The 19,256-nt window shown below is 44.4% G+C and overlaps 1 protein-coding gene across 1 annotated transcript; it reads right to left on the bottom strand.

The window, feature by feature from the left end:
* Positions 1-7,487: 7,487 nt before the first annotated feature.
* On the bottom strand, positions 7,488-15,873 carry LOC131850621 (kelch-like protein 3). The gene is made up of 8 exons (XM_059200919.1): positions 15,735-15,873; positions 13,216-13,269; positions 10,537-10,909; positions 10,384-10,467; positions 9,975-10,154; positions 9,503-9,637; positions 8,659-9,058; positions 7,488-8,225 (listed from the first exon to the last, which is right to left on the bottom strand). Exons 1-8 carry the CDS (start codon positions 15,770-15,772, stop codon positions 7,528-7,530), a joined length of 1,962 nt encoding a protein of 653 aa, XP_059056902.1. The 5' UTR covers positions 15,773-15,873; the 3' UTR covers positions 7,488-7,527.
* Positions 15,874-19,256: the final 3,383 nt, after the last annotated feature.

Genomic DNA, 19,256 nt, shown 5'->3' with positions numbered 1-19,256 from the left:
ATTTCTGCTTAAGGTCAAAGACTCGACAGACCAAAGAATGTGGGGATTTAAGCCCACAGTTCAGTGATAATGATATGAGTTCATCTATTGATTATTTGATGAGGGGGTTTCGCTAAATGATTTCGCCTCGGTTGAATGCTACTCGAACACTGATTTTATTGCTAAAAGAAATGTAATGAGGTGACATTGTATGTGGCGGCAATTGTGTATTGCACAGTAGGCAGACATGTGCGGTTGCCCAATACCTGAATATCGGCCCCGGAGGATTTGTAATTGCTGAGAAAAATTAAGGTTTCTAAGGTCAATATTAAGTGACTCTTCTCATTACGCTCTTTTCCCACTCATATAATATATCTACATACTTTGATAATATATTATATTATATGGTATACTTTTTTTAAATCTTTAGAATGGGTACTTACGAGTGGAATGAGCGACTCATCACAATACTTACTACTTATATTTAATGCAATGCCTCACGGCGCGGCGGCGCGGCGGCGCGGCGGCGCGGTGGAACACGTCGATTACAATCTGCGTGATGTTGGTAGTGTAATGAGTAGCGGACTGCGGCAGCTCCTCAACATGAAACACTTTCTGGCAAGTTCACAATAATGCGTCGCGTCGCTGTATAACAATGTGGGTAACTGGGTATGTCACTCGCACGCCGCTACTGTACCCACTGTATGCAAATGGCGTTAATGTTGGCCACTGCTAGTTGTTAATGATAAAGAGTTCACTGAATTCGACTGGATCACAGTCAGCTCCATTAATATGTTACACTAGCTGTTCCCGCGACTTCGTCCGCGTAAAATTAAAAAAAAAATTGAATTTTCTAAAATAAAAGTACCTTAAATTACTCCTTATTACATCATCTACCTGCCAAAAAAAGTCCCGTCAAAATCAGTTCAGCCATTTCAGAGATTAGCCGGAAAAAACAGACAGACAAATATTTAAAAAAAATATATTTTGGTGACTTTATATTCACATGCATGTAGTAAAAAAAAGGTTATTTCAAGGTTACAAACAGACACTAAATATAATTGATATTTATATGTATAGATTACTGACACGGAGCGTCGCATGTTATCGCTAGTCATGTCGAGAGCTTCCTTCACACAAACACACAGAAACCGTACTCAATCTACGTGACAGTCATGGCTGCACGTCGTCAGTTTCTCGCCAAGCAATTAAGCGGTGGAAACCAACTAATAAACAATAATTCCCCGCCTCGCGGCCGATCTGATGTAATCAGCAGCCGACAGTTCCACGTGTACACATATCGCCGACGAGAATCTAATTCGTGGCGGCAGCAAGGACACAATACCGGGATTGTTCAGACTAAGTGTTATTTAATAATAATAATAATAAACTCAGGACAATTCACACAGCGCCATCTAGTCCCAAGTTAAGCTAGCTAAAGCTTGTGTTATGGGTACTAGACAACTGATACAAATACATAGATAATTTTACCTCTACCTCTAGCCTACGACCGACCCAGCCGTGGCGGATATTCTACAGTGCTGTGATAATTATCTTTCGAATAAAGTAAGTTTCATGTAAATTTAAATAATTCATCTTTGTTTTGCCCATTACAAAGTTCCGTGCCCCTAAAAAACACTTTATACTTGCGTTTTGAACCGTGCAAGGGAATTATTTGTACTGTGCGAGTAATCGAACCAGCGACCATCAGAAGTGAGGCGGTATGCTAAATCTTTAGACTACCGAAGCCGTCAAATAAATTTCAATAATAGCTGCCTCACGGTGGGTAAGGTATAGGTACCAACACTAAGAACTACAACATGTGGACCCTGGAAATGATCCTGACTTGGAAATATGACACACACCGAACTGAAATGAAACAACTGTTGTGTTACATAAACAACTTGGATATTTATTTATCGACAATCAAGTGACTTACTTACATTACAATTTGGCTACGATTCGTAAATACGAGACTCGAAGGGCAATAGTTCTACTAATACACGACAGCATATTACACGATAGATCACAATGGTAACGATAGAAAAATAGTTTATAACATATTAAAGATTTAGATCACAATGTATTAATAATATAAACTACGTAGACACCACGAGCGGCGGAGCTGCTGTCCCAGCTCGCTGTCCGCGTGTCTCTTATATTGCATACGACGAGCTCCCGCCGGGACTACAACACGCACCAACACTCTCAGGATACGTACAGTAATCCCGCACTAGTAGCCGCCTCAGCGTGCACCAAACATAAGACGACGGCAGGCTCGGTGGAGTGTCCCGGGATGAAGTCTCGCCACCGGCCGAGCGCGTGCGGCTCACAATTGGAAACCGAATTATATCGTAAAGTACGTTGGTTACGTCCTGGACGGGGCCAGGGCGGGTACGAGGAGCACAGCCAGTGTTCTTACATTGCAAAAGAAATTTGTTTTTTTTTTAAATCATAAACATATCAAGTTTTATCAAAAGAGCACCGGGGAATTTTCGAATGAATTTTCTTACTCCGTACGTAGTAATACAATCCAAAATGCTTATTCAAGTTATGTTTAATAGAGAATATTTGTCAAAGAAACGATAATTATTATGACATATTCATATGACAAACATCTCGTTTTATATACATTCGTTAGAAGAGAAAACTTGTTGATTCACTTTGGATGTATAAACACCCTTACCTTATCATTTGTAGGAACTTAAAGTTCTATACAACATTGTAACTACTAAATGTTCGACGCTAGATTCGAAATGTATACAATAGCTAGACAGAAAATTAAAATAGTTCAATAGTTAAAATACGACTGTAGTTACACGTTTGACGTTTTTAAGATTAATGAATATATTTATACATGTCTATACACATACTACACTAAGTGGGTAGCGGTGCGCGGCACGGTCACCGTCGGCTGCGGCCCTCACCACGTGCACATACCTCCCGCCGCACCACGACACGTGGCCGCCACTACAGGACACGTGACCACCACTACAGGACACGTGGCCGCCACTACAGGACACGTGACCGCCACAATACGACACGTGGCCGTCACTACAGGATACGTGGCCGCCACAATACGACACGTGGCCGCCACTACACAACACGTGGCCGCCACTACACAACACGTGGCCGCCACTACACAACACGTGGCCGCCACTACACAACACGTGGCCGCCACTACACAACTCGTGGCCGCCACTACACTACGACGTGCACCGCACTGCGCACAGTCGCCGCGGTCGGCGCCACTACTGGTCGCGGTGGTCGCGGTCGTCGTTGTTGTCGTCGCGGTCGCGGTCGCGGTCTCGGTTGCGGTTGCGTTCTTCCTCCTGGGCGTTGAACGCCTCCCACACGCCCGACTCGCAGCACATGCGGCCCTGCAACTGTGACGACGAGTCTCACCCGGGCGTACAGGGGACCGCGGCTACTTACACACTCAGCTCGAGGCACTCACCGGCTGGTAGCGCTGCGGGGGCACGCGGTGGCTCTCCGGCAGCAGGTGGTACGCGCAGGTGCCCCGCGGGACCACGGCGAACATCGGCGGCGGCGAGCGGGGCTCCGCGGGGGCGGGCGGCGGGGGCGGGGGCGGCTGCGGCGGCGTCGGCCGGCAGCGCGGCATCAGCACCAGGCACTGCGGCAGCTCCACGTGCAGCGCGCCGCACGACGCCGCCATGCGCACGCCCGGCCCCGCCCCCGGCCCCGGCCCCGCGCCCCGCCCCGCCCCCGGCGCCGACCCCACGGGCCCCGCGCCCGCCGCGTACCCCCCGCCGCGCCCCGGCGGCCGCACGCGGGGCCCCACACCTGCACACACACACACACACGTGTACACTCGCCGCGACGTCACGACCCACAGCCGACTAACAGATAGCTACGCACCCTGGAGTTGCGCGCGCTCGTTGAACTCGAGCGTCTGCGAGGAGCGCGCGTGGCGCCGGCATCCGCGCCAAAACCAGTAGCCCGCGCCCGCCCCGCCCGGCCCGCCCCCCGGCCCCTGCATCCCCTGCATCCCCTGCATCCCTGACATCCCTGACATCCCCGACATTCCCGCCATCCCCGGTAACGCCAGCGCCCCCGCCGCCCCCGCACCGGCTCCACCGAACATGTTGACGGACTCGTACACGTCCTCCGACGCTGCCACCTGCAACACCACACATCGTTTACGACACGATGGAAATATAAAACGACGTTCCAGCACCGACGTAGATAACTTGTCGCATGTGTGTTACAGTGTCGCCCCCTTCCCGCCCCCTCGACCCCCTGCTCCTCCGCACGTACCGTGTCTGCTCGCGGTGGGCGGCGCGCGAACCGCGGTCGCCAGGTTACACTCAAGGTCGAAACCCCGCCTCCGATCGCGGCCACGTTCGCGTACCTGTAACATAATTATGTGACTTTACATACATATTACATAACTCTTTATTACTATCTCCGAAACTAAAAATCCACTAATCGTGTCGAAGTAATACTACAAGTAATATGACAACATGTGGTTGTGTAGCTGGAATGGGCCTCTAGAACCGGGAAATACCTCCACCCTCACCAATACCTAATCACGGAAATTCATTCCAATATCAACGCCGTGTACCATCACCTACAGACGGCGAGGCCGGCTATTCTTTTCTTTATGGACACACAAATATCCTGTCCTGACGAAATTTCCTGCCCTGGAAAATAAATTGGAACAGCAAATGCGAGAAGAACTGTTCATGGTTGCGTCGACGCGACGTCGTGTAAATATTTATTTTGAATTACATGTCCTTGTTGGTGGTAGACTTCAATCCTAATATTGCGATTCCAGTACATCGGTATTTCACCATAAGCAAGAATGTGCCCATGCCTGGATTGAATCTGTTAAGTCGTGTGATCCAGAAACCTTTGCCCTAATAGTATAGTATGTACACGTATCACTCCCTTTCCAGATCCTTCGAAATAGTTATAGCCCAAATCTCTGACTTTGCTGTGGCTATAACTCTTTCTGTGCATATCAGCAATCGGTAAGAGTTTGACCTGTCTTCCATCACGATACCGAGCTTTTTGCTGAAAAAAAACCTGGGCTGTCCAGGAATTTTTTGTAAGCCATATTTTCCACCAGTGCACTGAGAGTGCACATAATTCGTTCGCCCAACATGCTACAACAGTCACCGCAGGCAATCTCACGGTGTGAGACTACGATGCCTAAAGTAAAATTCACTCAAAAGATGGTAAACAAGTCCTTTTCTACCTAGACGTCCAACTCGAATGAACCCGACGATATCCCATTGGGCTTAGGACGTGTGCACCTGATTTGGCTCTGGTACTAATGCGTCTTTTCCGGTACTGGCTATTCTACAGGTATAGCCCCGAAACTTTGGCTTTGGTTCACCCGATCCCCAAGAACGGAGATCGCTGAGATCCGGCTACCTATGGGTCCAAAGCTATCACCATTCTCAAAGACTATGGAGTCGATTGTCAACCGCTAATTGGTAAGATCCGTAGTTAACCAGTTGATTTCTGATCGTCAGTATGGCTTTCGTCAAGGTCGCGTAGCTGGTGATATCTAGTGTTCTTGACACATTGATGGGCAGAGGCAGTTGGGAATAAGGTATCTATCATATAATATAGTCGCACACAATACTACTTACTTATAAAACAAAGTGTATAAAATTTACACTTCCTAATGTAAGACTAATAAATACACAGTTATTGCTTAATGACGAAATAGTAAATTTTGTTAATGATACAGTTTTTTTAGGTATAACAGTGGACTCGAAATTACAATGGGGGCCCCATATTTCAAAATTGGCTAGTAGACTCAGTTCTGCTGCATATGCAATTAGAAGAATTAGGCAATTAACAGACGTGGCGACGGCTAAACTTGTATATTTTAGTTATTTCCATAGCATAATGTCTTATGGCATACTGCTGTGGGGTAAAGCAGCCGATATAAATACTATATTTGTTTTACAAAAGAGAGCCATACGTTCTATTTATGGTATGGGTTCAAGAGAGTCATTGCGTCAGTGCTTTAAAGATTCAAATATCCTCACAGTTACTTCACAATACATTTATGAAAATATTATGTATACACGGAAGAACTTAGAGAGTTTTAAAAAACTCAAAGACTGTACAAGTAGAAACTTACGCAATATAAATAAGCTTATTTTACCTAAATGCCGTCTGCACAAAATCAGTAATTCATTCTATGGTAATTGCATAAGATTTTATAATAAACTGCCAGAATCTGCATTAAATCTGACAGAGAGGCAATTCAAATCTTATATTAAACAATTTTTATGTAAGAAAGCCTATTACAGGATAGACGAATTCATAGATGACAACATATCAAGTAAATAATTAGTTTATTAGCATACAACGTTATAATTTTATTTTCTCATTGCTTTCTTGATTTAATTGATTGATTTTAGAAATATGAAAGCGTAGCGGTTTTTGTATTAATTGCCGCATGCATTCTTATGTAAAATGTGAATACTATAACTATCAGATGGCAATTGTGAGTAGCTTTGACGTGGTCTAGTGTTTTGAGTAGTCATGCTCACTAAAATGTCCAGACATATGGCGGCGTGGTGGGCCGGGTCATTGGGCTCCCTAAAATATGGTCGAGCGCAGTGATGGCTGGCTCATCCGTCATACTCGTGAACGGGTGCTGCTTGTAGGGACTGGTCTGCTCTAATCACTATGACTGATTTCCTCGTATTAATTGTTTAACCAGTTGGTTATGTATTCAATATTTTTTCTTTTTGAGTATTTAATTGAATTAGTGCTAATTGGTGGTTTGTATTCACACACTTAAACTTAAAAATGTAAAGTAATAATAAAATTATTTAAAAGAGCAACACGCAAGTTTCTTGCTCGTTCTTCTTGTGATGAGACAGTTTTCCGAATGAGCGGTAGATTAAAAAAAATGTAATGACTATTCAAAAGTGCTTCAATGTAAGTTTATTTGAATAAATGATTTTCTATTCTATTCTATTCTATTCTATTCTATTCTATTCTTATATTTGACTGCATTCAGAACCGACAACCAGAAACATTCTTTATGTGAATTTAAAGAAACTATATGCCAAGGAACGTAATTATCAAATTCCAAGCATTGTTAGTTTTATGATTTCTAGGTATGTCTAATGTTAGGTATGTCTAATTATTATTATTACATATATGTAGAAAATTTAATATAATTTTGTAACATTATCTATGAAGATACAAAAAATAATTTGTTATTCAGTTGGATTTGGAATTCAGGAACAAACAAACAGGTCATCCTCGTTTTTGAATTTCATATCCGATTATATATCATATCATAGTGGGATGAGTCACGTACCCGGGTTCCGGGCGCAGCGACGGGCGGTCTTCGGAGGGGCCGGGGACGGGTTCGGGGTCGGGATCGGGGGCCGGGGCGGGGGCGGGGGCGGGGTCGAATTCGGGGTCGGAGTCGGCGTCGAAGGCGGCACGCAGCCGGGACATAGTGGAGGGCGGGGTGGGCGGGCGGAGCGGGTTGCGGGCGCGGGGCTCGTCGGGGGAGGGGGTGCGGCGCCGCGGCGCCGGCTCGCATCAGGGCGGCAGGTCCACGACGGCCACGCCCGCGTACGAGCGGCCCACGGACATGTCCGCCTCGAGCTGCGTCCAGGCGTCGGTGGCGGGGTCGAACACCTCGACGGTGGCCAGGTTGGCGGCGCCGTCGTCGCCGCCCACCACGTACAGGCGGCCCTGGTGCGCGGCCACGGCGGCGTTGCGGCGCGCGGCGCGCATGGGCGGCGCCGGCGCCCACGCGGCGCAGGGCGGCGGCCGCAGCCGCTCCACCGAGCGCCGCACGGCCGGCCCGTCGTGGCCGCCCAGCGCGTACAGCGCGCCGCCCGCCGCGCCCACGCCCGCCCCCGAGCGCCGCGCGGCCAGGGCGGGCGCCGCCTCCCACGCGTCCCGCGCCGGGTCGTAGCGCTCCACCGACTGCAGGCACTGCCGCGAGGCGCCGTCGTAGCCGCCCACCGCGTACACGAGCCCCTCCAGCACGGCCACGCCCACCGACGAGCGGCGCGTGCTCATGTCGGCGACGGGCCGCCACGCGCTGGCGCCCGGGTGCAGTGCCTCGGCCGAGCTGAGCCCGGCCGCGCCGTCGAACCCGCCCACCGCGTACACCACGCCGCCCACCACGGCCACGCCCAGCGTCGAGCGGCGCGCGCCCAGCGGCGGCCCGGAGCTCCACGTGTCCGTGGCCACGTCGTACACGTCCACGCTGCGCACCCGCAGCGTGCCTGCGACCACCGCCCCCGCGATCACCTCACTCGCTTTCGCTCGACGATCAGACTCGTCACCTCGTCCGCTCGAGCGATCGGCGATAACAGATCTCATCTCATTTTATTCCATAATTTATAAGTAAAAATTACAGAAATAGTATAGTCGGTAAGAGCAGTCGGTATGACTTGATTTTATTTATTTAAACTAACAACGTACTTGTGATCTACTATGGGTAATAGACAACCATAGTCTGTTTTAAGATCTCAGAGTCAAATTTGACACTATCTATGTAACCAGGTATTTGCGATTCTTAAATAGTATTGGGCACAATCGATAATTAGTGAAACGAGTGAATTAGTCGACAAACGAATGGCATGGCAAAACGAGAATCTCTTCCTAAGTACATTTTCGGTTTGAAGGTGAAGTTGGTGCGTGTACGTGAATACTGACCGTTGAATCCTCCGACGGCGTACACCTTCCCGGGCAGCGCGGCGAGGCCGGCGCGGCAGCGGCGCGCGGGGAGCGGCGCGGCGGCGCGCCAGGCGGGCGGCGCGGCGCGCGCGGCGCCCGGCGCCGGCAGCGGCAGCAGCTCCGCGCCGCGGATGGCCTTGGGCGCCTGCCCGCCCGCCACCAGCAGCGCGCGCGGCGGCCGCGGCGGGCGGCGCGGCCGGCTGCGCGCGCCGCCGCCGCCCGGCACCAGGTGGTACGAGAGCGCCTCGATGAGCAGGTCCTTGACCCGCAGCCCGGCGCCGGCCAGCGGCTCGGCGGCGGCGCGCGCCACCAGCCGCTCGCGGGCCAGCAGCGGCAGCCGCACGTGCTCCAGCAGCGCGCCCAGCGCGCCCGCCCGCCGCTGCACACACACGCGCCCTCCGTACTCCGTCACGACGCCGCGCGACACCGCGCGACACCGCGCGACACCGCGCGACACCAAGCGACACCAAGCGACCGAAGCTCCGACGTACAATTTTGCTTTTACTTTGTCTACGCACCCGAGCGCACCTCGCCACTCGCGCGGTCGCCGGCATTATTTCGAATCTTAAACTTCATGTACGTTATCCGTAAAAAAACAGTGACCGAGATTCTAGCGGACCGTAGTTATCTTTTCTACGCTGCTATCGGTCTTTCTCTTTCTTGCACGATGCGATATATCGTCTATCGCCTTCGCACTGCAACGACCCTATTTCGTGACCAAAAAATCCTAATGCGGAGTAAATCAGGACATTTTGCTCACGAAAAAGTATTCGACACAGAAGTGTGACTTCAAAAAAGACGCGCGAGAAAGTAATGTACGTACCTCTGGATCGTGCTGCATCCAGCGTACGACGCCGTCGAGGACGACCTCCTCATCAGGAACGATGATGCGGTCACTGTCGAGCAGCTGCCCCAATACTTCCGGTTCCAGCGCCAGGAACTCCTCTGTGTCCATGACCTGAAGGCCGAAAACAATAATAATAAATGTCTATTACATATCGGGTAAAACAATTTAGCTGTAGTTAGTTACTTCGTTATTATATAAATATACGAAAAGAAAGTTAAACGATTAACACAGATATTTACAATTTCGGTACAACCCGAAAACTCAACATATCAGATCGATATAAATAATTACTCGCATGAATATGAGCGTTTCATTATGACGATAGCTCGCAGTCGCGACGAAAGTGCCGTACACCGAGGGCGTCGAATATCATTAAATAAAATAAGAAAACAGATGATCGCTTAGAAGTGAGGTAGAGCAGGAGAGAGCGGTGGTGGTGGTGGCGCACCTCTAGGAAGTGGTCGTGCACGTAGCGCGCGGCGGCGTGCGCGAGCTCGTCGCAGGCGTGCAGGTCTGCGAAGGCGCGGATGCCGAGCGCGTTGTCGGCCGCCAGCGCCGCCGCCAGGAACGAGCACGCCGCCGCCCGCACGCCGCCCACCTGCAGCAGCGACGCCGCCGACAGCAGCGCCTGCGGACACCGAGATACACCGATCCTAAAATCTTACTAAAAATCACATTAAACTGCTTAAATCAGTACATACTCAACGTACATACAACTAAATCTACAGGAATACGAAAGCACGAATACCGTATCGTCATCATATCGGAAGTATCTGTCCTCTTTTTCTGCAAAGCTAAAAAAAAATTCACTACGATTCATGAACTGACTTCGTTAGAACTCTAGCGGATTATATTACCTGCACGTTGTCCTCCGTGATGACGAGGGTCTCCGGCATGTAGATGTAGTCCACTATGGCTTCCAGGGCCTCGGGCTCCACATTCTGAAAGCGATAAAAAAGTAAGTATCTATCGTGCCCATAGTTTAGAACCAGGAGGGGTCGTCTGCGGACCTGTATGGTGACGACGGACTGCGTGCGCTCGTCGAACTGCGTGAACATGGCGTGGAAGTAGGGCGAGGCTGCGGCCAGCACGGCGCGGTGCGCGGCCACGGGCGGCGCGGCGGGGGCGGCGGGGGCGGCGGGGGCTGCGGGGGCGGCGGGGGCGGGGTCGGGGTCGGGCGCGCGCTCGGGCCGCGCGTGCAGGAGGACGTCGGTGAGCACGGTCCCGCGCCGCAGCTGGCCGAGCGCCGCCAGCAGCGAGGCGGCGTGCGCGGGGCCCGCCTCCCCGCCGCCCGCGCCCCCCGCGCCCCCGCCGCCCGCCGCCACCGCCGCGCGCTGCGACGACTCGTCCAGCGACGACTGCGACGACCACCGCGCCAGCAAGCTGCGATACCAAACGATCCACTAAACGATACTATTGTGCGATATTGTGTTGCCGGCGGGCCTTTCAATTTTACCCTTTAGTAGCTTGGTTAGCGGCCCACACTAACAATGACCCTTATGACACTAGGCTTGAATATGTTTATGGTATCACCTAATTAGATATTAAAACATGGTCAATTTCCTGCACCTGGATTCTCCGGGAACGATCTTATCTGTCTCCTATAACATAAAAACCTAAGCCTACCGTCGTTCGTCTACGTAGTTTTGCTAGAATTGACAAGTCCACTTTGGGGAAGGATATAACTGATTTTGATTGGCCATGCATACTGTCCGCCTCTTCAATAAACGATAAAGTATTCGTTTTTAAGTCTGTACTCCAAATCTTTGTCAGACATGCTCCGGCTCACCTTGTCAGAGTTAAAAGATAGCCAGCTCTGGATAACTTTAAGAGTGCACGTGGCTTTGCGTAATCGTGCGTTTAGAATTTATGAATAGGATCATTGTGTAAAGAATTGGAGGTCATTCAAAATTGCGCGCAACCGCCACAACTATACTGTAAGAGGTGCTAAACGCCGTCACATCCACTCGAACATTCTAAATAACTCTTTGACCAATACCTGGAAGTTTCTTAAGTCACATGGACTCTGTAAACAGTCTGATGATACTTCCTCATCTTCATCTAAAAATTTCGTTAAATATCCTAAACAGGCAATTTTACACTGTTTCCATATTGAGTGATGCTCTGAAATCTACTTCTTTGGCTGAAATAACTTCGTGGCCTAAATGTCCTATTTTTATTTTAAAATCCTTATCTAATGCTTAATCATTCCCACCCTTGATTATGCTGATGTGTGTTCGCTTTGACTGACATGAATATAGCCCTATTAAACAAATTGAATCGTCATCTCAACAACTCTATCCGATACATTTTTAATCTCCGCAAGTTCGATCATATTATCATTCACAGCTTAAATGGCTACCTATCCGCTATCGTAGAAATACACATATGCTACTCTCTATTCCATTCCATACCATCCAAATTCTCCTGATTATATTAAGAGTATCTAAATTTTATTTCCATGGGGACAAAACCCGTCACCGTATTCGTACAACTAGAAAATTTCTACTTGATATATAAATTTCATCTTGAGCTCAGGTTTCGTTTATTTAAGTATTATCTAGGAAATTGTAACTTTTTCTTTTCTCTCTGTTCTCTTTCATAATTTTTCTTTCTATTCTACTTTATTTCTGTGACTGTCAGACTATTTTGTATATATTAGTTTGTTCGGAATCTAATTTCGTTTTTTCCTAACAGAGGATTTAATTGTATTTTTTGCACCCAACTTTACACTTAAACTGTTTAATTTTTATATGCTTTGAGAGTTCATATAGCAAGGCTTGTGTGTGAAACATCCTAATTAATTCTACGCAGTAGTTTTGGTTGGTGTCCTTTTAAATATGGAGAGCGATATGCAGCATTTTCGACATATCTTACTGTTTTACTACAGAAAGGGCAAAAATGCTGTTCAAGTCAAAAATAAATTGACCGATGTGTGTGGAGAAGGTGTGTTAACAGTACGCCAGTGCCAGAACTGGTTCGCTAAATTTCGATCCGGCAGTTTTGATGTCAAAGGTGCACCACGCTCGGGAAGGCCGGTTGAAGCTGATAAAGATGCGATAAAGGCATTCGTTTATAGGAACCGGCGAATAACAACACTTATAATAGTTCCCAGGCCTTTCAAGTGGTCATAAACTGTTAAATTTGATAAATGTAACCTCAATCCGATCTCACGTGTTGTTTTTCGAAGGTTCGCATCAACCAATGCCTTTATCGCGTCCTTATTACCTTCAACCGGCCTTCCCGAGCGTGGTGCATCTTTGACATCAAAATAGCAACATTCGATACTGTTAGAAACAACCCGTCATTGGTTCAATGCAGATGGAGGTAGATGTAAACAAATATTACGTACACAAGTCTGACTAACAACAGAAAGTATAAATTGAATGTACATTTACCACCATACACCAAAATATAAGACCAGACAGACATGCGACACATATGTGTATGAATGAACACAAAAAAGCATTACAATAAAAGGAACACAAAAAGAATAAAACATTTTTATTGCTACCTTCACATTATTAATCACTGATTCCGATCTGAACTCAATACTGTTGTATTGAGTTTAGATGCAAGAATATTAATAATAACTAAAATTATATTACATAATTCTATAACTATTTAGACTCGAGAGACATTTAGCTATTTTATAAATATGTCAGATTGTGTAACATGTCACCACACACCTGTACCTGCCTCGGTCCACATCACCTTCGGCAGCGCTGTTGTCCACATCCAATCTGTAACAATGTTACAAAGATCGTCAACAGTATTATTTGTCTTTATAATAATAATAATAATCTCAGGACAATTCACACAGCGCCATCTAGACCCAAGTTAAGCTAGCTAAAGCTTGTGTCATAGTTACTACACAACTGATATAAATACATAGATTTTTTTTTTCGTAAATACATACATAATATACATGGAAATACCCAGACCGATACAAACAATCATACTCATGAATACAAATGTTTGTGCCGTGCGAGGAATCGAACCCGCGACCATCGGACGTAATGCGGTGTGCATCGGACGTAGACCGCTAGACCACCGATGTTATCTTTAGCTCTCATTAATTGTCATTGGAAACGGTAATTGATCAATTTGCTGATTTGATTCTGAATAATATAACAATAACAACATCAATGCAGCACTGCCGTCAAGGAATATATCATACTAGCTTTTGGCCGCGGTCTCGCTCGCGTTAATTCCTTAAATCCTCTTAGTAGTGGAATTTATCAAAATCCTTTCTTAGGGGATGCCTACGTCATAGTAGCTTTATGCATGCAAAGTCTCAGCCCGATCGGTTTAAATTAACAAAGTTTCATATAAACTTTCATCTCCTATCCCTTTGGGGGTAGAATTAATCAAAATCCTTTCTTAGCGGATGCCTACGTCATAACATCTACGTGCATGCTAAATTTCAACCCGATCCGTCCAGTGGTTTGGGCTGAGCGCTGATAGATCACTATGTCAGTCACCTTTGAGTTATATATATTTAGATAGTACTCGCAGATAATGTGACAGTAAGTAGCAATGTAATTAGTATGTGTATTTGAATAGATTTGTATTAAAAGAACAGACAATTATTTTTGAACTTTGTTTTATTCTATACATTAATGATTCTGCCCAATAGTACAAAGGAATATTATGTATTCTTTGTTGACAATGTATCACTAATGTTGCGGGTGTATTATACGATGTTGTTGGTTGAGATGATGTATATTAAAGATGATAATAGACTGACAATATGTAGATAAAAATATTGATCTTATATACTAAATGATAATGGAGGATGTAAGGTGGGGTGACACAGTTTAGACACGGCCATGCTTAGTACACAATATTGGATTTGTCTTACTAGACATAATTAATTGCAATTATTATATTGATGTATGTAACTGTGTCCCATTACTAATAATACTAAAACATAACATTATTTTTCAATTATTCATACTAAATGAATATCTTTTAAATTAAGTAGGTATTGGCTTGAATTCAATAACATAAATACAAATATTGCAAAGATAAAATTTATTTCATTTGCTAATTACAAAACAATATCTTTACTCCGGCAGTTATCTGTGATTTATTTTATTATTAAATCACAGATAACTAGAGAAATATCTGCAGTAAATTATTTATTAATTGCAGTTTTGAGTGTTGCATCAAATATAACCACATATAAAAACATTGACATGTTAATCGCCATGTCATATGTGTCTGATGCTAAGAAGTTCTACATGAGTCATGTGAGACATATATGTCTGACGTATGTGATATGGTAGAAGGCGCTGTGTTCAAAACAACAGGTTAATACTTGTTGTATCTTGTTTGGATGTGTCAGACAGATAAGACTGCCACCGCTTGTTGAGAAAAAAAAAACTTTTAATATAGGGTCATATATGTCACATAAAAAATAGTGTTTTTACAGGTATTTTGGTAAAAATATTTTTTCTGTGATACATTAAGTTTCCTTGATACATTTTTAACTACATTATCTAATAAAGTTACTAGGGCCCATGTGAAAATATTTCTGATATTGTTGTGGCGATTAACATGTTAAATCAAATTAACATGATAATTCAAATATTTTAGCTGTACACTAAACTCCAGACACTCACTACCAAGCTACTACAGGGAACAACTAAATAAAGTAACACAACAACTCATTATTAACCAGGTCTTAACACTAATAATTTTAAGGCAAATATAGGTATTTACCAGTCAGCTCGTGACCATGGCTAGTGCAACCTAGTTGAAATGTTGAGAGAGGTAAATACCTAAATTATTTGTGTTAAGACCCAGTTAATAATATAAACAATGTATTTTAAACACGAAAGTTTAAAAATAAAGATAATAAGATGAGCATGAAGACAGGTCAGTTAGCCCATCATGACATGACATTCACCAGAAATCTTCACACAAGTCACAAATTATTCATCACAAGTTATTATCACCACCACCCATATATCCCACCTCACACCAACTTCTGGACGTGATACAAAAATAATATAACTTTTTTTTGTTTAAACAAAGTCAAAACCAATTAAATGATTGATCGTTTTAGAGTGTTCTTCTTAAAAATTTAATCGAAACCGAACCATGGATCTTTTAAATAGTTAGGTATAGGCCTCGCACTGGCTTAATCTAGTACTTACTGGGATTAACAAAGGTAAACAGTACAATGTAATGATGTACTCACGGTGAACGTTCTTGGTCAGGGTCCCCGTTGCCCTCCATAATAAGGCTTAATTTCACCAGCTTACAGACAGAATCCACCAGCACTCCTCACCAGTCTTCTTCTTGACACAGAGCGTCCGTAGACATCAGCAGATCGCTTCACATAAACTTATTATCTATACTTCACAATAACACACACACATTACAGTCATTCACTTTTCTTGGATATGAAATAATCAAGATATCTTAAAGAAGATTTTTCCTATAAATTATTACTATATCTTAATATTAATATTTACAAAAAACAAGGGTGTTCGTAGAACTTTAGATGACTGTATGACAGATGGAGGATATTGAGTTAGACTAATGTCAGACTTCAAATTTACTCGTTATAGTGCCATCTACGTGTATGTTGTGACAGTTTATAAACGTGTGCTTGCGGGGATCCTAAACAATAATAAGCTAGTTCAGTATTCTTCGTACAGATGGCACTAAACAAGTATCTTATTTTATCTATAATCTGGTCGAGGCTCTACCAAATTGTATACATATTTGTTTTTTTTTACAGGCTATTTGCCTGTAAAAAAACACAAATCTTTATGCTTGCTTATGAAATTTTAATTGCGTTTGCTCATGAAAAAATTATATTTCTCATAGAAATTAGATTTTGTGATAGAAAGATACAAATTATTAAATCTTTCAAGGATATTTTCCTGCGCTGATAGTTTCGCTGGCGAGGCGCCAGTGGAGGATACAAGACGAGCATGAGGTCAGGATACTTAGCCAAACCACAGATAACATAATGGCCAAACGTAATAAATCTATCAGAAATTGTGATTTTTTGAGTTATCTCAGTTTAGATATAGGTTTCTATTTTCAATTCACTCGTAGATATTGATTTTTCTCTCCAGCTTATATATTTCATAACCTATTTGTAATCTATTATAATAAAATTGCGTTTCATATATTCTCTAATTAAAAATGTAAATGTACTCGTTTGTTTCCTGAAAACCTAAATTTTTTTAGTTATCTCAGTTGAATGAAACAGAGTACGTATGGGGTGTAATTAATTAAAATTACATTTAGATTTATAATAAACAAGGTACCCGCGCCGGCTTCGCAGGGGTGTATATGAACTATACATTTCTCTTGAATCACTATCTTTTGTTAAAAACTTCATTTAAATCTGTTGTGTAGTTCTAAACGAACAGATAGCGGAAGGAACTTTATTTATATTATGTAAAGATAACGTAAGAGCATTAGAAAATGACCGACAAGGGTTTAGTGAACACAATCAGATTAATTGTCAATTAAATTGGAGTTGATATCATAACCGCATTTTTTATATCAAATAATAATTTCAAGGCTGTTGAGATAAAAGGAGTAATTACGTATATTTAATCTTCTACATTTTTAAATTTATATCTTGTAAAGTTAAAAAAAAATTCCATTGCTTTTTTTATTGTTTCATAAACCTTTATGAAACAGTAAAAAAAGCAATGAAATGGGATTTCCAATAGAAAGTATATTAGTTGAAAATAGAAACAATTGTAAAATTGCAGCTAAGCACTATATTCCTTCCATCTGAGTTATAACCTCTGCATATCATTTGATTTTATATAAAGGATACATTACATCAAGTGCAATTTGGCGGACTGTGAAATTATTCATTTAAGGAACACTTTAAACACTTTTTCGATGTTGTATATATATTTTTAAGTTATATATAAGTATTTAGATAAATTATCGAATGTTAAAATTAAAATTTATGCATGTTCCCTATTGAATATATATCGGGATGAAAGCGCAGCGGCGTCTCGGCGCTTGTAGTGAGTTGAAGGGTGGGCGCAGGGTGCAGGCTGCAGGGTGCAGGGTGCGGGCCATTGCGGGGCGCGGGCCGGGGCCGCGGGGGCGGGGGCCGGCGCTGTGCGAAGTGCATCGATCGGGAACAGCTGTGCGCACCGCCGGCCGCCGGTGTTTACTTCCCTTGAAGTCTTCAAATTAACATTCGACGGTATCCGATTGCAAATATTTCGCAATTCCGTGTACCTACCTGTGTAGAAGTTTATTTAGAAACGACCTAAATTAATTACAGAATCGTAAGTACAACAAAAGCATAAAGGATGTGAATGCGATAGGTGATAAAGGGTTGTAGAGTGAACGGGACGGCTGTACCGGTGTGCAAGGGTGAGGACCAGCTGAGCGTGGCGCCGCGCCGGGTGCGGGTTGCGGTGTGAGGGGTGCGGTGCGCGCGCCGCGGCCGTGGCCGTGGCTGCAGGCTCCAGCTGATTTTGACTGTTGCCAAGGGGTGCCTCGAACATGAGTCTACCGTACTTACATACCTATTGTAGCCACTTACACTCCTATAACGCCAACAATCCCTTACATCTGTATATACGAGAGGATACGTAGACAACTATAACATGAGAGAGCGTTGTGTCCTGGACCCCTGGTCATTAACTACGTGACTTCAACAGACAGTTCGAATCTGAATAACACATAAAAATATGTGTATTATGTATATATTTCTAAACGACTCTCCGGTGACGGAAACATCGAAAACCCGCCAAAATAAATTAGAAACACTTCTGCTAAACTGAATTTCAGCAGACTTACAATAAAAAATGAACAGACTTGATCAAATATGAATAAAAAAAAATGTGCCTCCTTTAGCAGATGAACTACTTCTCGATTCTTCGATACAAATCTTCGTATAGTAATCCGTTTCAGGGAATGTAGTCAGAGAGACTGTGGTAGGGTTGTTACCTGCTACTTTACATTCAATTTATTATGTTATCTGTGATTCAAATATACTCAGCGAAACGTATGCATGTCTCCTATTACATTTAGCGCAGTTCTGACAAAGCAAAGTGCGGACCTACATTACTATGTTTGTTTATTGTCATGCGTCTGAATGTATGTATTTATGTACCTATATAAACCAAACAGGAGGGGGAAAGGGGACTATTAGTAATGTGGATTGATGATCTTACTAGCATGTCAGGTTGACCTCCACGCGGTTCGCCCTGGAAACCATTGTGATAAATTATTGGTGAATATGTCACGATGGGCTAACTGACCTGATCTAATGTTCATCTTATCATCCTCCACTGGTGCCCCGCCAACGTAAACCATTATAACAGGCGGGTGCAATTTTTGTCTGTCTGTCTGTTTGTTTCGGCTAATGTTTGAAGTAGCAGAACCGATTTTGACGGGAACTTTATTGGCAGGTACCTGATGTAATTAGGAGTAACTTGGCTACTTTTATTTGTAGGAAAATTCTCTAATTAACTTGTCTGGTCTAGTCTTCCCTAAAAAACCCTGTCACCAGTTCGTGAGAGGTTGTCACGGCACATGTTTACCGGAGACCTATTGATGCTCCAAGTCAGTGCTTTAAATAGTTAGACCACTCCTACGTTATGAACTGGGCCTGTTGGCCTGTTATCAATCAAAATACTTATCTTATTTCTTTTTGTCTCATACAAACAGCGCTGAGTGTCAGCTCATCAGTACACCGGTTTCTACCAAAAATGCCTACAGAGGT

The sequence above is a fragment of the Achroia grisella genome, unplaced genomic scaffold (genome assembly GCF_030625045.1).
Source record: "Achroia grisella isolate CSIRO2021 unplaced genomic scaffold, CSIRO_AGI_Agris_v1 utg114, whole genome shotgun sequence".
Lineage (NCBI taxonomy): Eukaryota > Metazoa > Arthropoda > Insecta > Lepidoptera > Pyralidae > Achroia > Achroia grisella.
Note: the sequence above shows the minus strand (reverse complement) of the source record. Positions and strands in the feature narration are given on the sequence as shown.

Excerpts from the sequence above, each read along its gene's own strand:
- LOC131850621 (XM_059200919.1), bottom strand. The coding sequence starts at position 15,772 with ATGGAGGGCAACGGGGACCCTGACCAAGAACGTTCACC. Across the intron at positions 13,270-15,734 it reads CCTGACCAAGAACGTTCACC|ATTGGATGTGGACAACAGCG; the intron begins GTGAGTACATCA and ends ACATTGTTACAG. Across the intron at positions 10,468-10,536 it reads AGTCCGTCGTCACCATACAG|AATGTGGAGCCCGAGGCCCT; the intron begins GTCCGCAGACGA and ends TATCGCTTTCAG.